Below are 24552 nucleotides of genomic sequence, written 5' to 3'. Positions count from 1 at the left end.
GTACATACTGTACAATGTCCTGTGCGTGAGGGTGAGGCTGGTGAGGCTCTCCCGAGCAAGACACTTGGTGAGCGTCGTGGAGCGGTTGTGCAGCTCCATGTGTCTCACGACTACTCAGTGACTGGACTCGAGGCAGCGTTTTGAGGAAGACTTATTAGTTTGTTTTTCGCACAACAGAAACTATAACAGTTAACATCCTAAACCTTCTTCCTTCAAAACTTCTGGATGGAATGCAATGCATTCTGTGTCTGAGTGCTGTCTTATGAGTGCTGTTTTATGAGTGCCATCTTACGAGTGCTGCGTCGTACGAGCGGCCGGGTTTTTTTGCAGCCAGCCTGCGTGCGTACCGACTGCCATCAGTGTGACCTTTTCTGATAAGGGATCTACAAGCACGGATGCAGCACCACCATGTCCATTTTCAGAGAGAGCGTGACCTAGTACTTATTAAAATGAATATGCTTTTATTTATGGTGTAGTCTTACGACAAAAGAAGATTACACGTTACGTTCACATCTCGATAATGGTTTAAAAAAAAAAAAAAAAGTTTAGACAAAGATAGGAAAACATTTAAACTGCATTTAACAAGGAGACAAAATAAATGTCACGGATGTCCTTTTCATTTTCTTATTCCAAGCTTTCTCTAGTCAGCAAATGCACATCATGTGTTCAAAAAGCCATTTAAAAAAGGCTTTGTGCCCGAGTGTCCTTGTGCAATATACTGAACTCCCGAGTCCTAACTGCAGGTTAGTGCCTTCTGCCTTGCGCACGATTTCAGTGTTTCAATGTCCATTTGAAGAGATGAATATTATGCACATTATTAAACGCTTTGGATAAATGCTCACTATAAAAACACATCATCTCCCATTTAACATTTCACTCATTAAGCCAGTACACTTCTGGTATAATCATAGTCATATTCATGCCAACTAGTGTCAACACATTTCTTTCCAGTTTTCACTGGGCGAAAACCAAACCAAACAATCCAAGGATAATGCCGCCTTTCACCAGAATGTCATCAAAATTGATCCTGAGAACAGAACTCGCAAACCACCTAATTAAGGAGGCCAATTAAGAGATTGCCTGGAGCTGTGTGATTAAACACATGGAGAGGAGCGAGTCCCTCTCCAAGCACACACACACACTCCACTGGAGCAGTCAAGGGTCCTTCAAACATCATGGGCGGAATCTGGGAGGGATGAGAGACTATTAGCGTAGGAGGCCCTTACAAAAAGGGCACAACTAGTGGGTTCTCTTTCTGGGGGATCTTTTACAGTCTTGCGTGGAAGGAGTGACGACTGGAGCCCCACTGCTACTTGACATGTGTCAAGTGTATCAGACTAAAGAGTAAACAAAAAAACCCCACTTAACCCATTCTGACCCGAGATCAGATTCATACGAGTTTTCCACTGGACACACACTGGTCTGATTAACCCATTCTGACCTGAGATCAGATTCTAAAAATGTCAGTCGTTCTTCGATTTTTCAAAAAATAGCAGACCTACAAGCTCGTATCGCGCCACTCGGTGGCGCGATATGAGCTTGTAGATCTGCTATTTTTCAATAGCTAAAGCATAACATGATGCCAACACCAAAATGGGTGCCCGGTCAGAATGGGTTAAGACCCATTTTATACATGGCAGTACAATGGTGATGTGCGAAAATGGCCGATCTGTATATATGAAACAGTAGATCTGCCATTTCATAACATTTTTGCATAATGGCAAGCCCAAAATAGAGATGACAGGTTTAAAGTGGTTAATAAAATACATTGTGAAAGGCAAATGACTTTGGTTAATGGACAATAAACTAGACAAAGTGCCAATCGGCACAGGTCTCCACCAGGGCAGGTCAGGTTGTGGCCTCATGGTGGCGCTATAACAGGCTGTTGAGGAAGATTTGGGCCGGAGGTTCGTGTTGGAGGGATGCAGGTACAATGTTTTTCCATGTGTGCATACATAAGTTGTATACAGATCGATGCAGTTATAGCTAAAAACAGGAATTGGCCTGTTATAGCGCCACCGTGAGGCTGATTTTGAGGAAAAAATTGTGGCATGTCGTCCTCAGCCTAGTGAAAATGTGCGTGTATAATTTAACGGAAATTGCACACTGTGTTTGTGATTTGTGGCCTTTTTTCGAAATGGACGAATCGTGTGAGCTTTGGAAGCCAATCTTAGCCAATCAGGATGGAAGATGGGAAATGGTGCCGCTCCGTGTTGATCACATGACTATGGAGATAGTGTATACCGATTTGCGTGAAATTTGGATAAAATCTGAAGGAGTAATAATAGAAAATGTGTTTTACATATGTCGGCCTCCTGGTGGCGCTATAAAGAGCAGATGTGAAAAATTCCAGGCAAAGGTTTTTCCTTGGCCTCTAGGGAGTTGGCATACAAAGTTATCCACAGATCCGTGCAGTTAGAGGTAAAAACACTTTTCGGCCAGTTATAGCGCCACCTTGAGTCTGAGTTGAAATTGTTCATGTGGCATTTCGTCCTCGGCCTAGTGGGAATGTGGGTGCACAATTTCACGGAAATCACGCGATGTGCTCATGATTTGCAGCATTTTGTTTGAAACTGAGCACTCCTGTGAATTTTGGAAGCCAATCTTAACCAATCAGGATGGAGTGTGAGAAATGTGAAAGACCGGTTTCGTTGAATGGCTCTAGAGACTGTGTACCAATTTGCGTGATGTTTGGACAAAATCTGTAGGTGTACTGTGCAAAAACTTGTTTTGCACAAAGCGGCCTCCTGGTGGCGCTATAACAGGCCGTTGTGGAAAGTTTGGGGCAGAGGTTCATCGTTGGCATCCAGGGAGTGTGTGTGCAAAATTTGGCATCAATGGGGTTAACGGTGGCCGAGATTAGCTGCTCACGGACGGACGGACGGACACACGGACGGACGGAGTGCAAAACATACTCTCCCCACATGCCTTCGGCCTGGTGGAGACAAATATGATGGGTTGAATGTGGATGCACACAGCTTGATTCACCTACACTAGCCCCAGTCTCTGCCCGTTCCGTAAAGAGACGTGGTGTGGAGGTTCGGTGAACGGGGGAAACAATGCCCGCTTTCCGTGGTTTGGGCTTATACCATTTAAGCAGAGGCTAGAATCTGCTTCCCAAAGTTCTGTCCAACTTTTGGCACTACACAGCAAGACTGAAGTATAAAGTGCATCCCATTTTTACCACTTGAAGAGTTAACACTCAGGATTTTGCTTTGTACTCGTCTGTTTTCATTTTTTACTAAACATGATCCCCTTCACCTCCATATCCCACAAGTAAGTCATTTTATAAAATGTTCTGTCTCGTGGCGTGCATGGCTACTCATTCTGCACTTTTCCAGCCGTCAGGTTAGAGAGGATAGTGAAACAGTCTGTGTGCGTGCATATGTATGTTGTGCAAATTACCACACAGTAGGCAGGCTCTAGGCCAGATCTGAGAACAGAAAATAGAAGCTAAAAAATAGAAAGGCTTTCCACAAATACTGTGCGATGATCAAACAAGTTCAGGTTATATATATATATATATATATATATATATATATATATATCCTGGAGTGGTTGGCAGATTCAATCAAAAGAGTATAGAGGTGGAATAACGTGGATCGACTGAACGTCATACTATAAAGGGGGATTTAGCACAGACCGCAAGTTACACTTAGCATCACTAGCAGTGTTGAGGCGGCCATTGCTGAATGGGTAGAGCGAGAGCCCGCCTAGGAAGCAGGAGCTTCCCAGGTTCGATTCCCAGCACTGGCAATGTGTCGAGGAGTGCCTGAACCCCCATGTGCCCCTCCCCCCACACTCAACTCTGAAATACATACAATCTAATTCGTATTAGTGTTGGCAACAACAGGGCAGCTGCATTAAAAAAAAAACGACAAATGGGTGAACGTTAACAAATGACGATTATGACAATCGAAACATTTCTCTGTACAGTACTATCTGTACTATTTCCATCATCAAAGAACGTGGAATTCTCCGTGACAGACCCAGTAGTCCGCAGAGACACCCGCGTCACATGAATGTAAGTTTAGTCTACCTAGTCTACCCCCAGGCTACTCTGGGACCTTAACGGATACGGATACGCTTAATTCACAGAGTGGCTGCCGCAACCGTACGCCGCCATCATAATGGCACGACGTCACCTGCCCTATTTTTTTTAAACTACGTTTTAAGGTTAATCTGAAAGGTCCACCAAATAATCAAACCTTATAAATGGCTTTGGGGCCAGCCCACATCCTAACCACAACAAGTAAACCTTAATTATGCTGAGATGCTGCAAACGTAATTTTTTTCCTTCTTTGGAAGTGTGTCCTCTATTAACTCAATGCTTCTTCCCAGTTCCCTCTCTGAAACGTACTGGGATCCCAATGAGCTGACATGGTTTCCTGGCAAAAGAAATCAGCAGGATAGGGTCAAAACGAAACCTCACTCCTAGCTGCTACTGTTGTTCACTGTGGGCTGTTCTTCTAACAGGGCTCTCTGGAAAAGAAAAAAAAAAAAAAAACAGAAAAAAGGCACTCTGCATTCAGTGCACTGGCACCCACTGTACCGCTGAAATGGCCCGACTTGAAAAGTGGTAGAATGCCATTGTGACGCGGGGGGGGGGGTTATTCTCACTCTCTCCGTTTTCGTCTTGTGCGGAGAAGAGATGAAAAGAGAAGAGAGAGGATGTCGAGGCACACGGGAGAGATAGAGAATGAGAAATGTGTTGGGGGAGGGGGGGGGGGGGGGGGTACATAAGCAAAAAGGCAGAGCAAGAAAGCTTGAGAACATGAAGGAAAACCCCCAAAGAATGAATGGGTGAAACGGAGCAAAGATACAGGCCCGGGCCCAGACAAAGGGAGCGCAGAGTGGAGGACCTGTGCACAAGGAGAGAGCAGAAAGCCAGTATGAGACAGAACGAGAGTCCAGTTAATTTCTGCGTCCTCATCCGTGGCATTGATGAATGATCTAGGTGCAGCAGTAGCAGCTCTGGCTGCTTCTCAGCAGCACACAGGCTGGCTACACGTGCGCGCACACACACACACACACACACACACACACACACACACACTCACACACACACACACACACACAGGCCAGCAGAATCTGACCTGCGGCTGACATTGGCACCACGCTTGCCCAGCTAACGTGACTTTGACGCCTGCCACTGTAAAATGTTAAAGTGAGCCTGCTCTCGAGGAGGGAATTAATTAGCCACTGGCCACGTTCACGCGATGAGCTGTGCGAGTATGTGGCGTGTGTGTGTGTGTGTGTGTGTGTGCTGGAATGGTTGCTATAACCAGGGGAGATATCTGGTGGTGAGTCACAGCAAAGACATGTAGTCATCCACTCGTAATACCCGCGCTCCATACCAATTCTTAAACAGCCAGACAGAGTGATGAATAATGTTGCGAGGGAGAACATGCTGAGGCCACAAGGAGCAAACGGGGAGAGAATGAACTCAGCGACACGGATGACAGTACTATGGAAAAGCAGCCAGTCAGGTAACTGGAAGGGGAGTTGTGAGTCGCTGCCTGGGACTGCAATAGACATTACATTACAGCCTTGAATCTAAAGTGAACCATCAGTCTCTCTGCCGTATGCTGAAGCCTCCCTTGACCCGGAAACAAACATTCTGTCCATTTTCCAAAATCATCATTGCTTCAACAAGAAAATGGCATTTCACTGTAATCCTTCTGACATTCTGTATTGAACCACAACTGTACATCTATTGTTTGCCAATAAACACGTGTGAATACGACGAGTTTACATTCTTGTGGTTATGAGAAACCGTTGAGACACCAATTATTTGCTACTGTATGAAAATTGCGCAATAGCCTCACTGTGTGTACACACACACACACACACACACAAGCCCCATTGTTAGCCAATGCAAATGCACCGTTACATGCATGCCCTGACAGGCAGACTACAGTGCAACATTTTCCCTTAAAGAAAAAAACTAAAGGCTGGACGCACATTGTGCGTCGCACATAGATGACATCACAGGTGTTGGTCCTTTCATGGCTGATCTACAGTATGTGCTATTTTGCCAGTTCTACGTGACATTTTGCCAACCCTACTTTTCCAAGAAGGGTTCAAATGAACCAAATAATTTAATGCAAGTTTGATGAAAAGAAAATTATCCAATAATTTTCAATAACCCTTTCTAAATTCTTCCCGGTAACGAATACTAACATACATATTTGTTTATTTTATATACTTTATCCAAACATGAGGTTACATCTCAGTGTAGTAACTGAACAATTATCATTCATGTACTTATTACTAGTCAACTGATGTGAACCACAGTTCAGTCTTACACCAAGCTTAGAAATTTGGGGCAAGATATTGCCGATACTGTCTAGTATGTGACGTGATGTTAGCTCGACAATCAGTTCCGTCAGTAAGTGACACTCTCGTGCAATGGAGTAAATGAAGGTTTAACCTGCCTCTTTCAGGGATGGAAAACAAGGCTAGAGTGTATATAATAATATATAGTATATATAATATATAATATATATATAATATATAATATATATAGTGTATATAAAGAGAACTTCAGCATTAATCTCTCTCAGCCCCTTCTGTGGCTTAAAGTCAGAGTGCCGTGTGTGATGTTGCTGTAGGTTGGTTTCAGCATATTATGATGTATGTTACGCGACACCGGACCCTCTTGTTTTGTTACATCACTAGCAGTGTTTTCCATTCCATTGCCTAATAAGGCAGGAATAAAGAAAATATTTGCAAAATGAAAATTAGCAAAATGAAAATTTCACATATACAATGTGGGCATTTAGCAGATGCTCTTTATACAGTGACTTACAACCAAAGCAAAACACATACATCAAATATATACATATATATATGTAGTCACTACACTTTCTACACTGTAGTGCCTCAGTAAACTAGGATCACAGGCAAACCAAGACCCTAGCATCAGTCTACAGTACACAATATACAAAACCAACAAGCTATATCATCTCTAGTTAAATAAACAGGACAATAATGAACCTAGCATCCGTCTAAATAACATTTTAACCTTTGCATATGTCTGCATGGTCATCAAGACTAGGTCAAGTGCTACGGGCTACAGTGGTGTCTGAATGGGTGAGTCTTGAGTGTTCAAATTATGGCCGAAAATTGGGAGTGAATCTATAACTTCTTCTAACTGCAACGGGAGTTGGTTTGTCCCACAGTTTGGGAGCTAAGAGGGAGACGCGTCTGGGGCATTGTTGTTTGGAAGTATAGAATGCATAATATCAAGAATGGCAGACACGCTTGTTCTCAGGTTCAGGCTTCGGCCTAGAATGCTCTGTGACACAAGCTGATAACCAATCACATTGAGATGCTAAGTCCCGTAACAATTGCAATAGTATAATATACTATTAATTTGAGGTTATATCAAGAAAATATCCTGCCACAGTGAAAATGGTGAAAATCCTCATTAATGTTACAATTTGGAGTTTAATTAATGCACGCTTGTCTCCCTATCGATGCAACATGTTTGTTTGTAAATCAGCTCAGCGGAAAACAAAACAAAGAAGTGCAACAGAGGCATTTTGGTTAGTCAACAGGTAATATACTTTCATACAATTTCATTGAATACTAATAACTACCATGCATAAAAAAAATTACCTACTCAAATTGGTGTATCTATTTTCTAGTTCTTCTGTTATACTATATATGCTATACATTTCTTGAAATATGCACCCAGTGTAAATCTAAGCAAAATGAGCGTTGAGGAAATCGTGTGCGTGAGCCCCAGATGTAAGAACATAAGTACATGTCATTGTTAAGACATACAACCATTTCTCCAAAGTCATATTCCTAACCGAGTGCTCCTTTTCACCTAGTTAGAATCAGAATTGCTACTGCATTTTATTTAAGGTTAGGAGTAGGACAGATGCAATATAGTGGCAGCAGTGCTCTTGAATAGCCCAATATTAGCAATGTTGTGAAAACTGGAATAATGTATCTATCGCTGGCCAACCACACATACAGCAACAACACCCCAAATATAATAACAACAGTAGGTCATTGTTAAATTTAGGCCTAGTCTGGACTGGGGAGAGTTTAAGTTGTTGCCAATAAACTTGTTTTGGTACAAAAGAAAATAACAGTACCAACAACCATTTAAGTGATGTGGCTTCTTGCTGGAGTCAATTCACTGATTGGCGTCTCAATTATGAATCCGTATGTGTGCGTTATATATGTAGCCTAATTATGTGAGAACCATCACATTCAAATACACCTTGATGGGCCAGATAAAAATAAAACACTCACCTTCTCTGTACAGACGCATGGCTTCTCGATTTTTCCCCAAGTCTTTGAAACTTTCCTCCGAATCAGCACCTACAATAAAAAAAACGAGGCAATCCGTCAGTCAAGTCAACACTTCAAATAAATAGTTGCACTTGCTTTGCCTTGCCTGCTCGTGCTGTTGCTACCAGTAGCGTTTCTTCATATCCTCCCCTCAAAAACGGCATGCAATGAAATCGGGGGTTATTAAACCAAAACACACACAAAAAGCCCCAGTGCCAACAGAACAAACCATCCGCGTTCATATTATAAATGTCACGCCGTCTCGCCGGGTAATGTAATTCGGGACGGCGGATCGGATCGGCTCGCTTTGCGCGCGTGCGGTAAACAAGCGGTCGGGGGGTTTGCAACTCACCGTCGTTGCCGTGGAGTTTGGCGGCGTCGACCCAGTTGCTCCAAGGCTGTCCCAGCATTATTTCTGGACTAGGCAGGGACCTACTACTCCGCTCCGCAACAGTCGCCATTGCTGTGGAGCTGCTGCCTGCTGCTCCTCCTCCTTCGCCGCCGCCGCCGCCTCCTCCTCCCCGCTGGATGTGCTGTAGCTGTAGCTGGAGCTGCTGCTGCTTGAGCTGCTGCTGCTGCCTGCTGGTGGCCAAGGCCGACGACACTCTGCTGCTGCTGCGCTGCTGCGGCGGCGCGGGCTCCCCCCTGACGTCATCATCGGCCCTTTCCGACATTCTTTCCGCTACAATGTAACACAACAGGAGTCTGTCAGCAGGCGCGGGGCTCTCCCCCCCCCCCCCCCCCCACCACACTTGTGAAGCATGATAGAAGCAAGCTAGCCGCCGACACGTAAAAAATGTCGCCGATCTACAAGCCCCCTCGTCACACATACCGGTACACTACACACACGGCACCGCCTTGGGACATGGATTCCTTCATCCATTGATTGACCCCCGGCCCAGGACACACGCATGTTTCCACTGGGGACCGTCCTCTAAACTGTGTCAGTCACTGTAAAACAGTGGTTCTCAAGCTTTTTCATGTCAAGTAAAGGACACCCAAATTCAAATACAGTATAATTGGCCCCATCTCATCTGACAAGATTTTCTGCAACAGACCCCCATACTGTAATATTCCAAATCGTTCATATACGTTAAAGATATCTTGAAAATACTAGCAGCTGCTCTTTTCAAATAGCCAATGTATATTGGGTTAAAGTGGTTCAAGTCCGACTGATGATATTAACTAGTTTAGCTGGGGACACCCTGGAACGCCCTTGGGGAACCCTGGGGGTCCCCGGACCCCACTTTGAGAACCACCAGTGTAGTTTGCAAGGCAGTAGCCTGGGCAGCATTCCTTTTCGGGTTCATGATCCGGTCGGGAGTGGATGATATCGCTACGTCATGTTGCAGTCAATGTTTGTAGTCATCAGGCAGGAACCATCTATCTGGAACTTCACTTTTTCCTCAAACCGATTTTTCTCAAAAGCCACAGGCTACGAGAGCTTTTATTGTTATTCTTCCGGTTTGAGGGAAAGGAAGCTCCAGATGAGGTGGAAAGCCTGGTGACGCGAGGCTAGTAAGGCAGCATCTCAATCTGTGTGTAACAGTAGGCTATATGGTAATGTATCATGTTGTGACGTCATTGTTACGACCTCCCGTTAGTTCAACCGATTACTAACAAACACCAATCACAAACCCTAACCTTAACCGGCCACATAGGTCGCCAACCCTAACCTGTCTTAACCGGCCACGTAGGTTGCCAACCCTAACCTCAGTCTTTACCGGCCACGTAGGTCAGACTAATGGGATGTCAGACTTAGGGGCAGTCCCCGGCTTGAAAAGGTACCGGTAGAGTGGGCACCAAAACATTGTGGGCAACTCAATGTTAAATTGTCTATTTATTTTCCAAAAAAGAACATTTTTGGGAAATTGTCTTAAGTCATGTAAAGTATCAACATTTTTAACATTTGACATTTAATGCCTAAAATGTCTACAAAGAATACAAATCCTGCAGCTGGCCAGTCATGACAAGGCATAAACAAGAAGTTGAAGGGTAAATTTAGGTCTTATATAGCCACAATTTGCATCACTTTATAATGGGTTGAATCTAGAGTTGCAACACCCTCCATTGACAGCCAATTCATCCAAATAGAAAAGTCTGATCTTCTTGCATTAAACAACGTTAAACTCACCAACATTGAAGCTGTAAGGCCAGCTTGAATTATCCTCTTTCAATCTGCAAAGCGTTCGTTTCATAAAAATCCACCGTAGACATGTTATTATGAGCTACTTCCTGTCAAGAAATTCTGTGCAGGTTATGCTTTTTAAGTGTTGGAGTTTGGGAGCACTCGTTTTCATTAACGCATCGTGCCGCTTCCTGCATTATGTGCAAATTCAAAACAGTTGGTATGCAGGGCCGTTCAGTGGCTTGACTTCCGACGAACGCTTCCAAACTGCAGCACACACAGAATTTCTTAGCAGAAAGTAGCTCATAGGCCCAGGCCGTAGCGTAACGGTCTGGGCACCGGACTGGTGATCCAGTCGCGGTGTGCCGCGGGTTCGACTCCCGGACCCGACACGGCCTTTACCGCATGTCATCCCCCCATCTCTCTCCCGTTTCCTGTCAGCCTACTTTCTATCCCTTAAAAAATCAATAAAGGCGTAAGCCGCAAAAAAATATCTTAAAAAAAAAAAAAAAAGAAAGTAGCTCATAGTCATAACATGTCTACGGTGGATTTTTATTAAACACTTTGCAGATTGAAAGAGGATAATTCAAGCTGGCCTTACAGATGCAATGTTGGTGAGTTTAACGTCATTTAATACAAGCAGATCTTGACTTTTCTATTTGGATGAATACTCTAATAGATTCAACCCATTATAAAAGATCTAGTTTTGCAAACTGCAGCTAGGTCTGAGGGGCGACTGTGGCTCAGGAGGTAGAGCAAGTCGTCCTATGATCCATGGGTCGGCAGTTCGAATCCCGACTCCTCCCGTCTACATGTCGAAGTGTCCTTGGGCAAGACATAACCCCAGATTGCTCCCAATGTGCTGGTTGGTACCTTGCATGGCTTCCGCCGCAATGGGTGTATGAATTTGTGTGAATGGGTGAATGTAATGCACAATCTATGTAAAGCACCTTGGATAAAGGCGCTATATAAATGCACCATTTACGATTTATTATAATGATGTAGGTGTACTGTGCATGTTCAAATCATGCAAAGTTTTTTGTACATTTAGGACAAAATAGCCAATTTAACACCGATGTGCCCACAATGATTATGTGCCCACTCTTCCTGTATCCATCCACGACCACCCCAACAACAAAAACACTCAGCGTGTGTCCGGGCAAAAGGGGCTCTGCTCTGTCACTGTAGATTACAAGGCAGCTTATGGTCAAGTGTTGCCAGATTTCGTGGGAGAAACAAGCGACCAGGTCTATGCTGAAAAGAAGCAACGAGTTTTACCACTTGAGCCCTAATACATGTAGCTATTTGAAAATATCCTATCCACAAGCTCATAACGTGTTGTAGATCTGCTATTTCCAAAAATAATTAAAATAACGACATTTCACAATCTTTAACACTAATATTATGCCTGGCACAACATCCTTTCAGATGTGGCAGTCTGCAGAAAATGCATATTAATTTGGGGGTCTTTGACATGAAAAAGTTTGAGAACCACTGGTTTAAACAACATTACAAAACAAGCCCAAAAGACAATATTTGCATGTTACTTTATAGAAAAAGCCTAAAGTAGCTTATAACAAGCTGACCTGGCAACACTGCTTATGGTGCCGAGCTGTTGACACAAGCAGGGAGTGTTTGTGTCTGTGTTGGGGTCTTTCTACCCCCCCACCACGACACACACCCACCCCACCCGGTTGCATTCTGTACATTGTGAACAATCACAGATAGAGATAAAACGTTGAGAGGGGGAAGGCAAGCGTTCGGCACTTTGCTTACCTTTCAATTTACATTCCGGTGAACTATAATGACGCTAAATATAGGTCATTACCCAACATGTGAAAGTAGCCACGAATATGCACATTATAAAATCCTATTACAGTGGCAGATTTGGATCATAATTTTACAATTCAAACTGAAAATTCATGTTTGGCATTGTCTTGAGGCTTTGGAAGGCATCTAGGCGAGATTTTAGACAGTGGGCGGTGTTTCTTATTTAGTCTAATAAATACATTATGTGGTGTCTAGAGACTTTTTTTTTTATATTCCTGGCTGCATATGCCAAGAACAATATTTATGAAAATATTAGTCAGTCATTGCCATTATAATCCAAACAAAAAACACACCGACATGTATTGTTTCCCTCATGTTAGGGTTGAATGAAATGGGTTGGAACAATAAAGTAATATGATTTAACCAGATCTACTCCCACAAGGAAGATCATAAATAGAAATTAACCGCCGTCTTAACATTGCAGGGTCCACTTTCAGTTTGTTTGTGTATTGAAATTGACAATAACTAATCTTAAGAGAAAAAAAACAGCACTATATTAAGAATATGTAAGAATCCCAACTCTCACCCCTAAATTGTCTTGTCAAAGACAAAACATGGATATCAAGAAACATGGGAAATTTCCAGTGAGATAAATTAAGGCATATCGTTTTGCTCAAAACAACTACCAAATCCATAACACAATCAGAGAAATGCTCAGCACACTTGATCTTAACCTTGTACTGTTCTTTAATCCTTTAGTAACTTACAATCTGTCATACATTCATTCACTTTTCTTATCACCTAGAATTTCCTTAAAAACGTAGAGCAATGTGTCTAACAAAACAAGAAAGTCACTTGATGCAGTGTCAGAAACGGCCAACGAGGATATCTTTCTACTTCAGGGACTATAAATGTGATGTGATTTTCCATCGTCTGACATCCTGTGTGAGTCCAAATTGAAGAGACCACTGGTAAAATGTACAGTTGACAGTAACATCCTGAGTATTATTTTAACTGAAAGTGTATGTAAATTGAATTCCCGCACATCGCCTATACTTGCACAATAAGGACAACTTTTATTAACCTAGTCTGGACGGGAACCCCTTTTGGTGTTTTAAGCATTATATTCTACTGTAGCTATTTTAAAATAGCAGATCTACAAGCTCTGCTATTTTTTTTAAATGTGTCGCAAAACTTTGAATATATATTCTTTCACAGCACACGTTTCTAACTCAAATCTTTGAGTTGTCAGGCCTTTACACTGGCCTGGCCTTAAACAAACTCTGAATTGCAAAGAAAAGAAAGAAAAGGAAACAGAAAATACAATAAATCTTCTGTGACTTGGGTCACCCCCACCTATTCTGGTAACTCATGCCCGAGGAAGGTCCACAAGTTGTCCTTATTGTGCAAGTGAAGACAGGACAGTGTGCAGGTGGTTTCATTTTATCAATCTGATCCCTACCTACACATCCGTCCCGGAGTTGATCAGGTGTGCATGACTTTGCTTTAACTCTGAAGTGTTCAAAAGGACATGCAGGAGTGCAATTGTGTGGGAACCTTGGCATTGACTTTGACCCTGAACTTAATACAAGCTAGGTCTATTTCTGTTTCATGTTCTCTTTTCCAGAATAAGTGTCATCATGAATAAAACAAACTACTTTATTCTGGTGACATATGCAATATGCCTTTTTTTTGCTCTCATCTTGGTTACTGCAGCACTTTTAAACACATCTTGGTCCGAAATGGATCCATCCATATTGCCAACTAGTTCAAACTACAGCAGAAAGGCTTTTAACTTTAATCACACAACATGAACATGTCAGCCTTAATTTGAACCTGTCAGCCTTAATTTGAACACGTCAGCCTTAATTTGAGCATCTTTACACTGCCTGTTCCATTTCTATCATTGTTTTCTCTTTTACATTTTCCGTGTAGCCATTCTTTCTGTCATTTACCCTTTGAGATATGGCTACTAATGCAGATATTTAATAGCATATAATTCAAATAAAACATCTAAAAGCAGGCCAACAGGTATACATTTGATTGAATGAAGAGCTAAATGACACATTCTAAAACTCCCACAGATAAGATGTATCCACAGTCATGTAATATCATAACCAAAACTAATCTCCAGTGTGACAGCTTTTATAACAATTATTTTATACATGTTGCACACTCACCTATATTAGTGAATGTCTGATATTGACCGATTGCTGGATGTGAATATTATTTTATAATACATAGGAAAACATCTCCTTAGAAATGAGAAATTATTTGTCACGGGGCAACCCGTGCCCTATATACACTAAAGCAGCGTTTTTTTTTTTTTTGAGGGGGCTTGTGAATCATGGTGTGTGTGTGATATGAAATGTCCAGTGCCTCCCCAAGTGCCACCCCAGTGTCTTCCCTGCAGTGTCTGCCCAGTACCTCCCCAATGTCTCCCCAGTGGCTGCAGTTTCTCCCCAGTGCCTCCCCAGTGCCTCCTGCAGTGTCCCCTCAGTGCTTCCCCAGTGCCTCCCCAGTGTCCCCCTGAGTGCCTCCCCAGTGTCCCCCCAGTGCCTCCCCAGTGTCCCCCTGAGTGCCTCCCCAGTGTCTCCCCAGTGTCTCCCCAGTGCCTCCCCAGTGCCTCCCCAGTGTCTCCCCAGTGCCTCCCCAGTGTCTCCCCAGTGTCCCCTCAGTGCCTCCCCAGTGCCTCCCCAGTGTCCCCCTGAGTGCCTCCCCATGCTCCCCAGTGTCTCCCCAGTGTCCCCCTGAGTGCCTCCCCATGCTCCCCAGTGTCTCCCCAGGGTCTCCCCAGTGCCTCCCCAGTGTCTCCCCAGTGTCTCCCCAGTGCCTTCCCAGTGCCTCCCCAGTGTCCCCCTGAGTGCCTCCCCAGTGACCAGCCGAGTGCCTCCCCAGTGCCTACCCAGCGTCCCCCTGAGTGCCTCCCCATGCTCCCCAGTGTCTCCCCAGTGCCTCCCCAGTGCCTCCCCAGTGTCCCCTCAGTGCCTTCCCAGTGCCTCCCCAGTGTCCACTCAGTGCCTCCCCAGTGTCCCCCTGAGTGCCTCCCCAGTGTCCCCCCCGAGTGCCTCCCCAGTGCCTCCCTGAGTGCCTCCCGAGTGCCTCCCCAGTGTCTCCCCAGTGCCTCCCCAGTGCCTCCCCAGTGCCTCCCCAGTGCCTGCCCAGTGTCCCCCCAGTGTCTCCAATAGCAATACAAGAGCAATAATACAAATCAAATTTTAATGTATTAATCTTATTCATTAATTATTGAATCAAATTAATTAATTAATCAAAATGTTCGACGCAAGAAGGCCCCAGTGCGGCCTGCGCCCAGCACCATGCCAAAGCTTTTTCCTGCAGGAAACACTGCTTGTGGTTGTAAATATATTGTTATCTGTGTTGCGAGGATGAGGGGGTACCTGGAAAAATAGCTACCCCAAAAGGGGTACCTGGTCCAAAAAAGTTTGGGAACCCCTGCACTAAAGGACTCCACAGTGTAAAGCTGAACATGACAAACACACTGCACAGCTGCTTCCATTAATTGACTGTCATCAAGCCGTCTTGGACTGGAGGTGTGTATGTGTAGCAGCCAGTGTTGTGGCCTATACGCTTATATCTGTTGCCTAATTCTATTGTAATTGTTTTGTGATTTATTTGATGCCTTGAAAAACATTCAGTCTATTAACGAAATGTGTAATTGTATAGTTAATCTTACTCGTTCAAGTGAATGGCTTAAACTAGAGGTCCCATCCATACAATCCGAACTAGGCAAGTCAGCTTTTTGCTTCGATGCCCCAACCACATGGAACACTTTACAGCAAACATTGGAAATTAATACTCCAATATCCTATGGTCAATTTAACAACCTGCTTCTGAACCTCCCTACCTCAATATGTAACTGTTTATGTTTGTCTCATTGTCTATATAATATGTCATACATGGGCAACTGGCGGCCCGGGGGCCACATGCGGCCCCCACCTTCACTTAATGTGGCCCTCAGATAAATTTCGGAATACTAATATGTTATTGATTTCAGCTGTTAGAATTCCAAACATGCAAACATGAGCCTCTTTAATTACTTAGTCTAAATTAGTAGCTTGCTGAGTAGTATTATAAATAATGTTATTGTCTTTTTTTATGTCCAATATATTTGTATTTAGTAAAAACAAAATGCCGAATAGCAAAAATAGCCGATCTACAAGTACAAAACGCATCGCGATGCGTTTTGAACTTGTAGATCGGCTATTTTTGCTACGACATGCATGCAATGTGGCCCCTCTGGAGTGAGTATGGAAATATAATGGCCCTCTCCATCGTCAAAGTTGCCCAGCCCTGTAATATGTCTTTGCCTTACATGACGATTTGTTTGTGTTTATAACCTGTATGTCTTTCAATTGTTTTATATAATGTATGTAATCTCGTCAGCATTGAAAATGAGGGAGAACCTCAATTGCTCTTGTTTTTACGTTTTTACGTGTTTATTTCTTGCTTTTGGTTTTTTAAAGTGTATTTTCGCCTGAGACCTTGACTGACAATCCTCTCTGGGCTGTTCATTAATTTTGGAGGTAAATAAATACGAAACATCTACATTCATGGACTTTGTCGATTCTTAGATCCTTGACCATTTGGCCAAATGTTACAAGGATGATATTAACATTTGTGAAGATAAGAAAGTAAATAACATACATCACTGTGGATGGCCAATTATTTATATATATATAATTTATTTGTATTTTTATATATACATTTGTTGTACAACAAAGTACATACATGGGGCTTAAGTGGTTAAAGGATAAGAACGGCACAATATTTCCGTTTTTCACAATGTCACCTACAATGTATTTCTCAAAGTCCTACTTATAATTTTGACCCATCTGCCCAACCCCAGATAGGCCTATATCTCATAGAACTCCATGGTTGACCAACAAAGACAATCACTAGTACAGTATGTGCCCTACAAATCACACTGCGGTGCTCGGTAGTGAAGCTGAACTACAGAAAAGGTGAGCATAGCATCGCCTTCGCATTGACCAACTGGCTGCTTGTGAGCATGTCAAGTACTGTAGCATGGTGACTGTCTATAGCAGTGGTTCTCAACCTAAGGGTTTTTCTTGGTTAATAATTCAGTAAAATCACAGTCACAATACAGAATATTTAATTAGTAGGTAGGCCTAACATTTTGCAGCGGAAGAAAGAGTGAGTGAGCGTGCGTGTACAATACACGTCTGTGTGTGGCACTGGCCACACTGAAACAGACTGTTAACACTGGCTCTGTTCTCCCCACAGGGGAGATTTACTCCACCATTTGCCACATAAATTTAACTTTCTCCATGAAACTTTTATATGACATAATAATCTATGTAAGGAACATGGCTCTCAACAGCCTGTGTACAGTGGATGGAACGGTGTGGTGACAGTGGAAGCATTTTGTTGTTAGTAAGATAAGCTATAAACTAAGATCCATAAAGATATCACACACCTACACTCTCTACAACATAAGTATTGTCGGCTTTGAGAAACTCAAAGTGGGCAAAAAGTTGAGGCACAGCCATTTACAAAGCAGGGGGAAAAATTAATTGATCTGCACCAATGTGTTTGAGGTTCAACTTCTGACACACAAAAGCTGATGCACAGTTCGACTCGAGTGCATTATTTCTCCCATTATCAAAAACTAATATAGCCAATTAGGCATTTTATTTAGTATAGCAGTCTCAGTCTGTATTTGTGCACACACGTGTTTGTTCAGTGTGTAAAACACACACACATTTGTTCAATGCATGTAGGATTTTAGATTGGCGAATCATAAAGGAAGGGAGTCGCTAGTCTTTTTGGGCGGTTTCCAAAGGTTGATTACCACTGGTCTATAGCTAAATCCCAATACTCAAATTTCTGCCTCCTTCGTCTTCCAGCTTGACCTGGAAATCATTCGCATCCCAAGGAACCAAAAGCAAATGAACATGAACACTACAAACCAGTGACTACTACAACAGGACAGTGTCATGTTGTAGTCACTGGTTTGTACTGTAGTCATCTCACAGCGTGTCATGATGACACGACGTGAGATATCATCCACTCCCGACCGGATCATAAATCAGAAAAGGAATGCTTCCCGGGCTATAGGTTGTGATGGAACTACACATATACTGCACATGATACAAGAGACAAAGGGTCTCCCAAACAAGTTGTTTTATTGAGGAATTATGCTGACAAAATAACTTTTTTTTTTAAATACAGTTCTATGACTTATGAATATGAGCTATATCTCATAAAAGCAATATTTTGGTTGAGTCTTTTCGTAGAGGCTAAGATGACTAATTGAATTATGCCGGCCGTATCCCGTAACAAATTCACATAGCTTTCTATTTAAATGTAATCACTTTTTGCCAGATTGCAAACTTGTGTAAATATATACAAATTGCTCTTAATTCGTACATGACTACTACAGAATACACTGTAGTCTGAGTGGCATTAAGCCTGGCAGGGAATAGTAGCCCAGTATATTGTAAGCCCATACCTTGTCAAACAAACGTGAAAAAGGGAACTCAGTCTCAACTCAATCAGCCGATCCTCATCAGTTTGGGTGATTGCTGGCTGCCACACAAGCTGGTGAGAGAAATCTGGACGACAGACACACACACACACACACACACACACACAAACACAGGGGAGATGAGTCAGTATCAGTTTTATTGTTTTTGTAGTTCTTCTACAAGAGTCCATAAGTGTTTAGGCTGCCTGTCTAGGGCTAGACTTTCCCTGGGTCCGCTCGTGGAGGATTTGGACCTCGGCTCACTACTTATGGAGCTCCTCGCCGCTGCACATTAATCCAATCCAATAAGCACTATCCTTGGTTAACCACTCACTCCCGCAGCTCAGTAATCCCTTCCACAGATTGGGAGCTGGGGGACAGCAACAACACCAGTGAAATCATTTAGCCTTTTCATCATTATTCTTTATGTATTCTGAGAAGGAAATCATATCATCAAGCACAGCAGCACATTAGCAACCTTTGAATTTGCATAGTTAATCAGTGTGCATATTAACAATGACAACATGACAATTTAATTTGAATGCTTGTTCAAATCTTAAACAATTTGTCAAATGCCAAGTTTTCGTGTGGCTCGGACTGGCTGTCTCCAAATTTGACAACGTTTTTTTCCCCTTAATTGCCATTTTCTACCAATTTTTTTATCCCCACATGAATTATTGTAGAGAATGAACTGCATAAAATTATGTCATCCCATGACCTCAAACTTATAACAACAAGTTACATTATGTATGAAAAAGACATGCCGCACACATCATGTGTACATGTTATCGTTAAATGAAATTAACATAAATTATGCATTCGTTATCTTAATAATTAGCAGATTAGCATATTAGAAAGGGCATATTCACAGAAAACACAGGTTGATTCAGGTTCATATACAGCATTGCTGCATAGCATAAAACAGCTACATATACACCCTTAAAATACACACGGGCATATTTGAAAACTATCAGAGAACCCTTGTGAACTTGCTAATTCTGCCTTGGAAGGTGCTGGAGTCAACCAGTACTAAACCTGTGTGGTCACTGGTTATCAAATGCACGTCACATCACATGCACCTTTCATTTTTTAAGCAATGAATGAACAGTACTGTTGAGGTTATTGACATTTATTTAAGGTCTTAAATGATGCAGCTATATATATATATATATAAATAACTGCTTTTACAAGACGCTGTTGAAAAGGGAAACTAAAAAATGCAATTAGACAGTTTGTCTAGTTGAACAATATATCATCTGATGAATTGAAAATGGGAGGACCCTGACGTAAACAAGTCTTAGTGGTCTGCATGGTTTTATCCTCGTAGCAGTTTTTGTATTGACTTGTGCTTTTGTTTTAAATGTAGCCAGTCTACATAAGGTGAATACAAATTTCAATTTTCAATCATAACAAAAGGATAGAGCAACATTTCACTTTTACTATCATTCATTATAATATAATATCTACATAGGCCTTATTGAAGGCTTCATACAAATCGGTTCAAAGTTAAAACACCACACATACATAGCCAGAATATACAAGTCAAAAGTGTAGTGTTTGTTTACACCACAGCACATCTGTGTGTGCAACAACCATAGACCTGTGTCAAACTGGATAAGTTTATTCAAATACTTATTACATGGACTGCACTATATTCCAATGTGCAATGCACTGATGTACCATGAAAGTCGAGAGGGGAACAAAAGCAATCACCAAGAGTGATGAGTGTTTTGACACCTGCACCATAGAGTTAAGAGTTTGTCACCAAAATGCACTAACTTGAAGCCAGGTCAGCTAGGCTAGGTAGCTAGCCAGATGGCTAACATTAGCAACCAAAGCAAGCAGCAACACAGCCCAAGCCAGACAGGCAGCCAGAGCAGAGCAGTCTTGTGGAGACTAGCAATGCAGCAGCAAACCCTTTCCCAACGCCCCTTAACATGAAGCAAAACAACAAATAAAACACGTGACAATCGTAAAACACAAAGCTACCAATACAAACAAATGTTCAACAGATGTGAAATAATAGAGTATTATTTTAAAAAGATATATAAAATAAGTTCTTGCAAGAATGTGGTAAAAAAAAATGTTGACTGTCACTTGTACTTGGAATGAGAGGAGTGGCTAAATTAGCTTGGGCTAAAGACCGAGTTATACTTCAGGCGTGGGACAGTGTCGCGCGACGCAAATTGCAGATCCACAAGCTCACAGGGCGTCGTGTCCGCGATGCATTGAGAGCTTGTAGATCTGCTATTTCTCGGCCATGTCTTGTTTAGACGGGTTAGCGATGGGAATGCTAGCCTGGGATGGCTAAAAAAAACACAACACGTCATGAAGAGTCGTCATCTTAGAAATAAATGAAGCACAAGTTCTCTTCTTTCTTACCTAATGGTGGACGACGTGGAGGATGGTGTGGTGACAGGACCGGTGGTCGCTGGATGTGTGGCGGCCGACAGGAGAGCGAGGAGGGTCGGATGCACTGACTGGTGGGTTCAGTTCAGTGCTGCTGCTGCTGCTGGCTGCTGGTGACTGCTGTGGAGGTCTTCACCACCAGGAGCGGCCATGTCTGTTTACCGCAATGCATTCTGGGGAGGCCGTACGTCATTGTGTTCCGGTGTTGTGTTCCGGTTCCGGTTGGCGTCGCGTTGTTTTTGTTCCCCACATTCATCGTAATGCGAATCGATTAGTTTTCACGTCGCGCTACGAGTTAGAATAAAAGATTGGTATACCAAGACGATGATTGTGCCAAAAACAAACAACCGATTATACCGAACTGTAAACAAAATGCAAACTAACTAGGGGAATAACTTTGGAGGTGCACGGCAGGGGAAGTTCCATTGGAAGTTCCCGATCAAGTGTTCCGGCCACCTGATGACGTGAAGATATTTTCCGCTCCAGACCGGATCAGAAACTCGATAAATGGCTCAGGGGAGGGAGGTGTAGGGCAGGCCTATATATTTTTAAATTAGCTATTTAGTACGGTAGCTTAGCAAAAAAATGTGGACACGGCTGACAAAAGCGCCAAATTTTTTCCACATGTTCTCCATAACCATACGTTTCATTTTGGAAGGGGAGCCACGTCATCAAGATGTCAGAAGGCGGCCATCTTGGCGTTCAAAGATGGCCGCCATGGAATATCTATAAGTGCCACTATCTCAGCTTCTAAGCCACTTAGAAGGTCAATCTTGGTGTCAAAATATACATTATTTGGGTCAAGGAATGCAATAAGGTCATTGAGAATATCACTAGATGTTTATTTGTGCCAATATCAAATAAATAGGTAATTCTAGCAACATATTTACATCATCTTCAACTCTTTTAGCAGTCAGATACATTGAGAAATGGAGCATGAAGTGAATGATAACAACATTCAAATTATCTGTTACATTTACAACTGCAAAGAGCTGTGCAATTCCAGTGTGCCTTTTACATGAGCACCTGTAACCTGTCACAGGACTGGCTCTCATGTGAGAGCCAGTCAGGGCAAACCCTGACTGGCGTCACACTTAAAGACACATAAGGTTGTGGCGTCTTTAAGTGTTATTTAAGACCTTCTCAGACTCCTCCCTGCCAGTGGCGGGAGGTGTTCGTTCCGAAACCGAGGTACAGAATTTCATTTATGAACTCAGCACAGGGCATCATTAATGTCCTGTGGGTTTAAGAGTGGTGACGTCAGACGCCCAAAGCCTCAGGGTTTATAAGGCCTGTGTCTGCGTCACCGCCTCACTCGAACACTTTTCCTTCTGCCAAGAGCAAAACAAAAGGGTGTTCAGCGAAATATTTCGCTCACTTACTTAAATAACCATGGTTACTAAAGTAACCTTCATGTTCTTTTAAGTTGTGTTCGCGAAATATTTCGCTCTATGGGACCTTATGAACTCCCGTATCCTGAACTAGCCAGTGAGTCCTAGGACTTGAGGATAAATAAGGGCTGGGGATAAACCTTAGGTTTGTAGCCCGGTCCCACAGGGTGGAAAGGTGACAGTCTTAGACTGTCAGTGTCTTCCCGGAGCGGCTAACTGGGGTAGGGCGGCGACTGCCCCAGGCAGCCTGGGTTTTATAGAGGGAGGAGGGGCGTTGCCTCATTTCCACTAGAGCTCTTGTGGGATGGACTTGATCGGAGTCCATTTATGGTGCGGCAGCTCCCAAGACCGCGTGCGCTAAAGAGGGCACTGCCACATCTAGGTTATAGTATGTGGCGAAGGTCGAGGGGGAGGACCAGCTTGTCGCTGTGCAGACATCCTGGATTGAGACACCCTTGTGGAGTGCCCAGGATGCTGCCATGCCTCTTGTGGAATGAGCCTTTAGCGTTAGCGGGGGCTCCACTCCCTGAGTGGTGTAGGCCAGGCGAATGGCCTGCACTATCCAGTTTGAGATAGTAACCTTTGTGACAGGTTTTCCCATGGTTCTGTCACCCCAGGATTATGAACAGTTGATGACCTATCCTTGAGGGGCCTGTTCTGTCCATGTATGTGCGGAGCACTCTCACTGGGCAAAGGCAGTTCAGCCTCCTGTCCTCTTCAGTAGCGAATGGAGGGGGGTGGAAAGCCTGTAGAGGTCCACCGGTACGCAAACTGAGAAAGCGGGTCATTGTTGATTGGGCTCTGACCTTCTGAATTGTTGCGACAACATTCGGAGGGAGACCGGCCTCAGTCAGCATTAGCCTCTCACGGGCCAGACCCATAGGTCTAGGTCCTTGGGGAAGGGGTGGAAGATTTCTCGTCCCGCCTGCGTGAGAAGATCCGCCCGTAGAGGGAGCTGCCATGGTTGGCTGTAGAGGAGGGGGGCTATCTCCGTCCTCCAGACGCCCCAGGCTGGTGCTACTAGTAGTACCGTCAGACCCCGAGTCCTCACTCTGTCCAGAGTGGGAAGAATGAGACTCAGTGGGGCGTATAGGAGGGACCTGGGCCATTGGTGTGCTAGAGCGTCTAGCCCCAATGTCAATGGTCCTCCCATGGCGAAGAAGAGAGGGCACTTCGTGTCCTGCTCTGAGGCAAAAAGGTCCACCTTGGGTGTCCCGAACCTGTCCCAGATCTGGTTCGCTACCTGGGGATGTAACGACCAGTCTGCGTAGCGGAGGGGTCCTCTGGACAGCAGGTCCGCCCCTGTGTTTAGAACACCCGGGACGTGACACGCTGTGATGGATAGTAGACGAGCGTCGCACCACATCGTGAGTCTCAGAGCCAGCTGGTGTAAGCGAGGGGACCTGAGTCCCCCTTGCTTGTTGATGTAGCACATAGTTGTTGTGTTGTCCGTCCTGACCAGGACGTGACAACCTCGGATGCGCGGTTCGAAATCCCTCAGAGCGAGGAATACCGCCATCAGCTCCAGATAATTGATGTGGCAGGACCGTAGTTGTTCTGTCCACATCCCTCTGGTTGTAGTGCCCTCCAGTGTGGCTACCGAGCCAGTCATGCTGGCGTCTGTGGTGACGACTTTCCTGGTCAGAGGTCTGCCCATAGAGACGCCCTCTGAGAGAGCCCGTCTGTCTGCCCACCATTTCAGGGCCAGCACGCATTGTGACGTCACTGTTACCCTCTGGTGGCGATGGTGCATAGGTATGCGTCATCCAACGTTGAAAAGGTCTCATATTCAGCCTGGCTAGGCGGGTTATGTGAACCACTGAGGCCATAAGCCCCGCCATCCGGAGGCATGCATGAAAAGGAATCGAACGATCCCTCTTGAATGATGCCGCGGAATGTATTATTGCCTCTATTCTCTCTTGGCTCGGGCGAGCTGTGAAAGAGATTGGTATAGTGTTATACCGATGAAGTCTATAGACTGTGTCGGAGTTAACATGCTCTTCTCCTGGTTGATTTGAAACCCGAGAGAGGTTGGT

At 43.8% G+C, this 24552-nt stretch overlaps 1 protein-coding gene across 1 annotated transcript in view; it reads right to left on the bottom strand.

Moving 5' to 3' along the window:
• Positions 1-21253, bottom strand: part of atxn7 (ataxin 7) — a 38882-nt gene extending 17629 nt beyond the window's left edge. The window contains exons 1-4 of the mRNA XM_083771909.1: positions 21099-21253; positions 18702-18804; positions 8663-8992; positions 8272-8340 (exon numbers count right to left, since the gene is read on the bottom strand). Coding sequence (XP_083628035.1) covers positions 8272-8340; positions 8663-8984 — 391 coding nt within the window. The 5' untranslated portion in view covers positions 8985-8992; positions 18702-18804; positions 21099-21253. The remainder of the gene's footprint in view (positions 1-8271; positions 8341-8662; positions 8993-18701; positions 18805-21098) is intronic.
• Positions 21254-24552: the final 3299 nt, after the last annotated feature.

The sequence above is a fragment of the Protomyctophum parallelum genome, assembly GCF_964188405.1.
Source record: "Protomyctophum parallelum genome assembly, chromosome: 8".
Lineage (NCBI taxonomy): Eukaryota > Metazoa > Chordata > Actinopteri > Myctophiformes > Myctophidae > Protomyctophum > Protomyctophum parallelum.
Note: the sequence above shows the minus strand (reverse complement) of the source record. Positions and strands in the feature narration are given on the sequence as shown.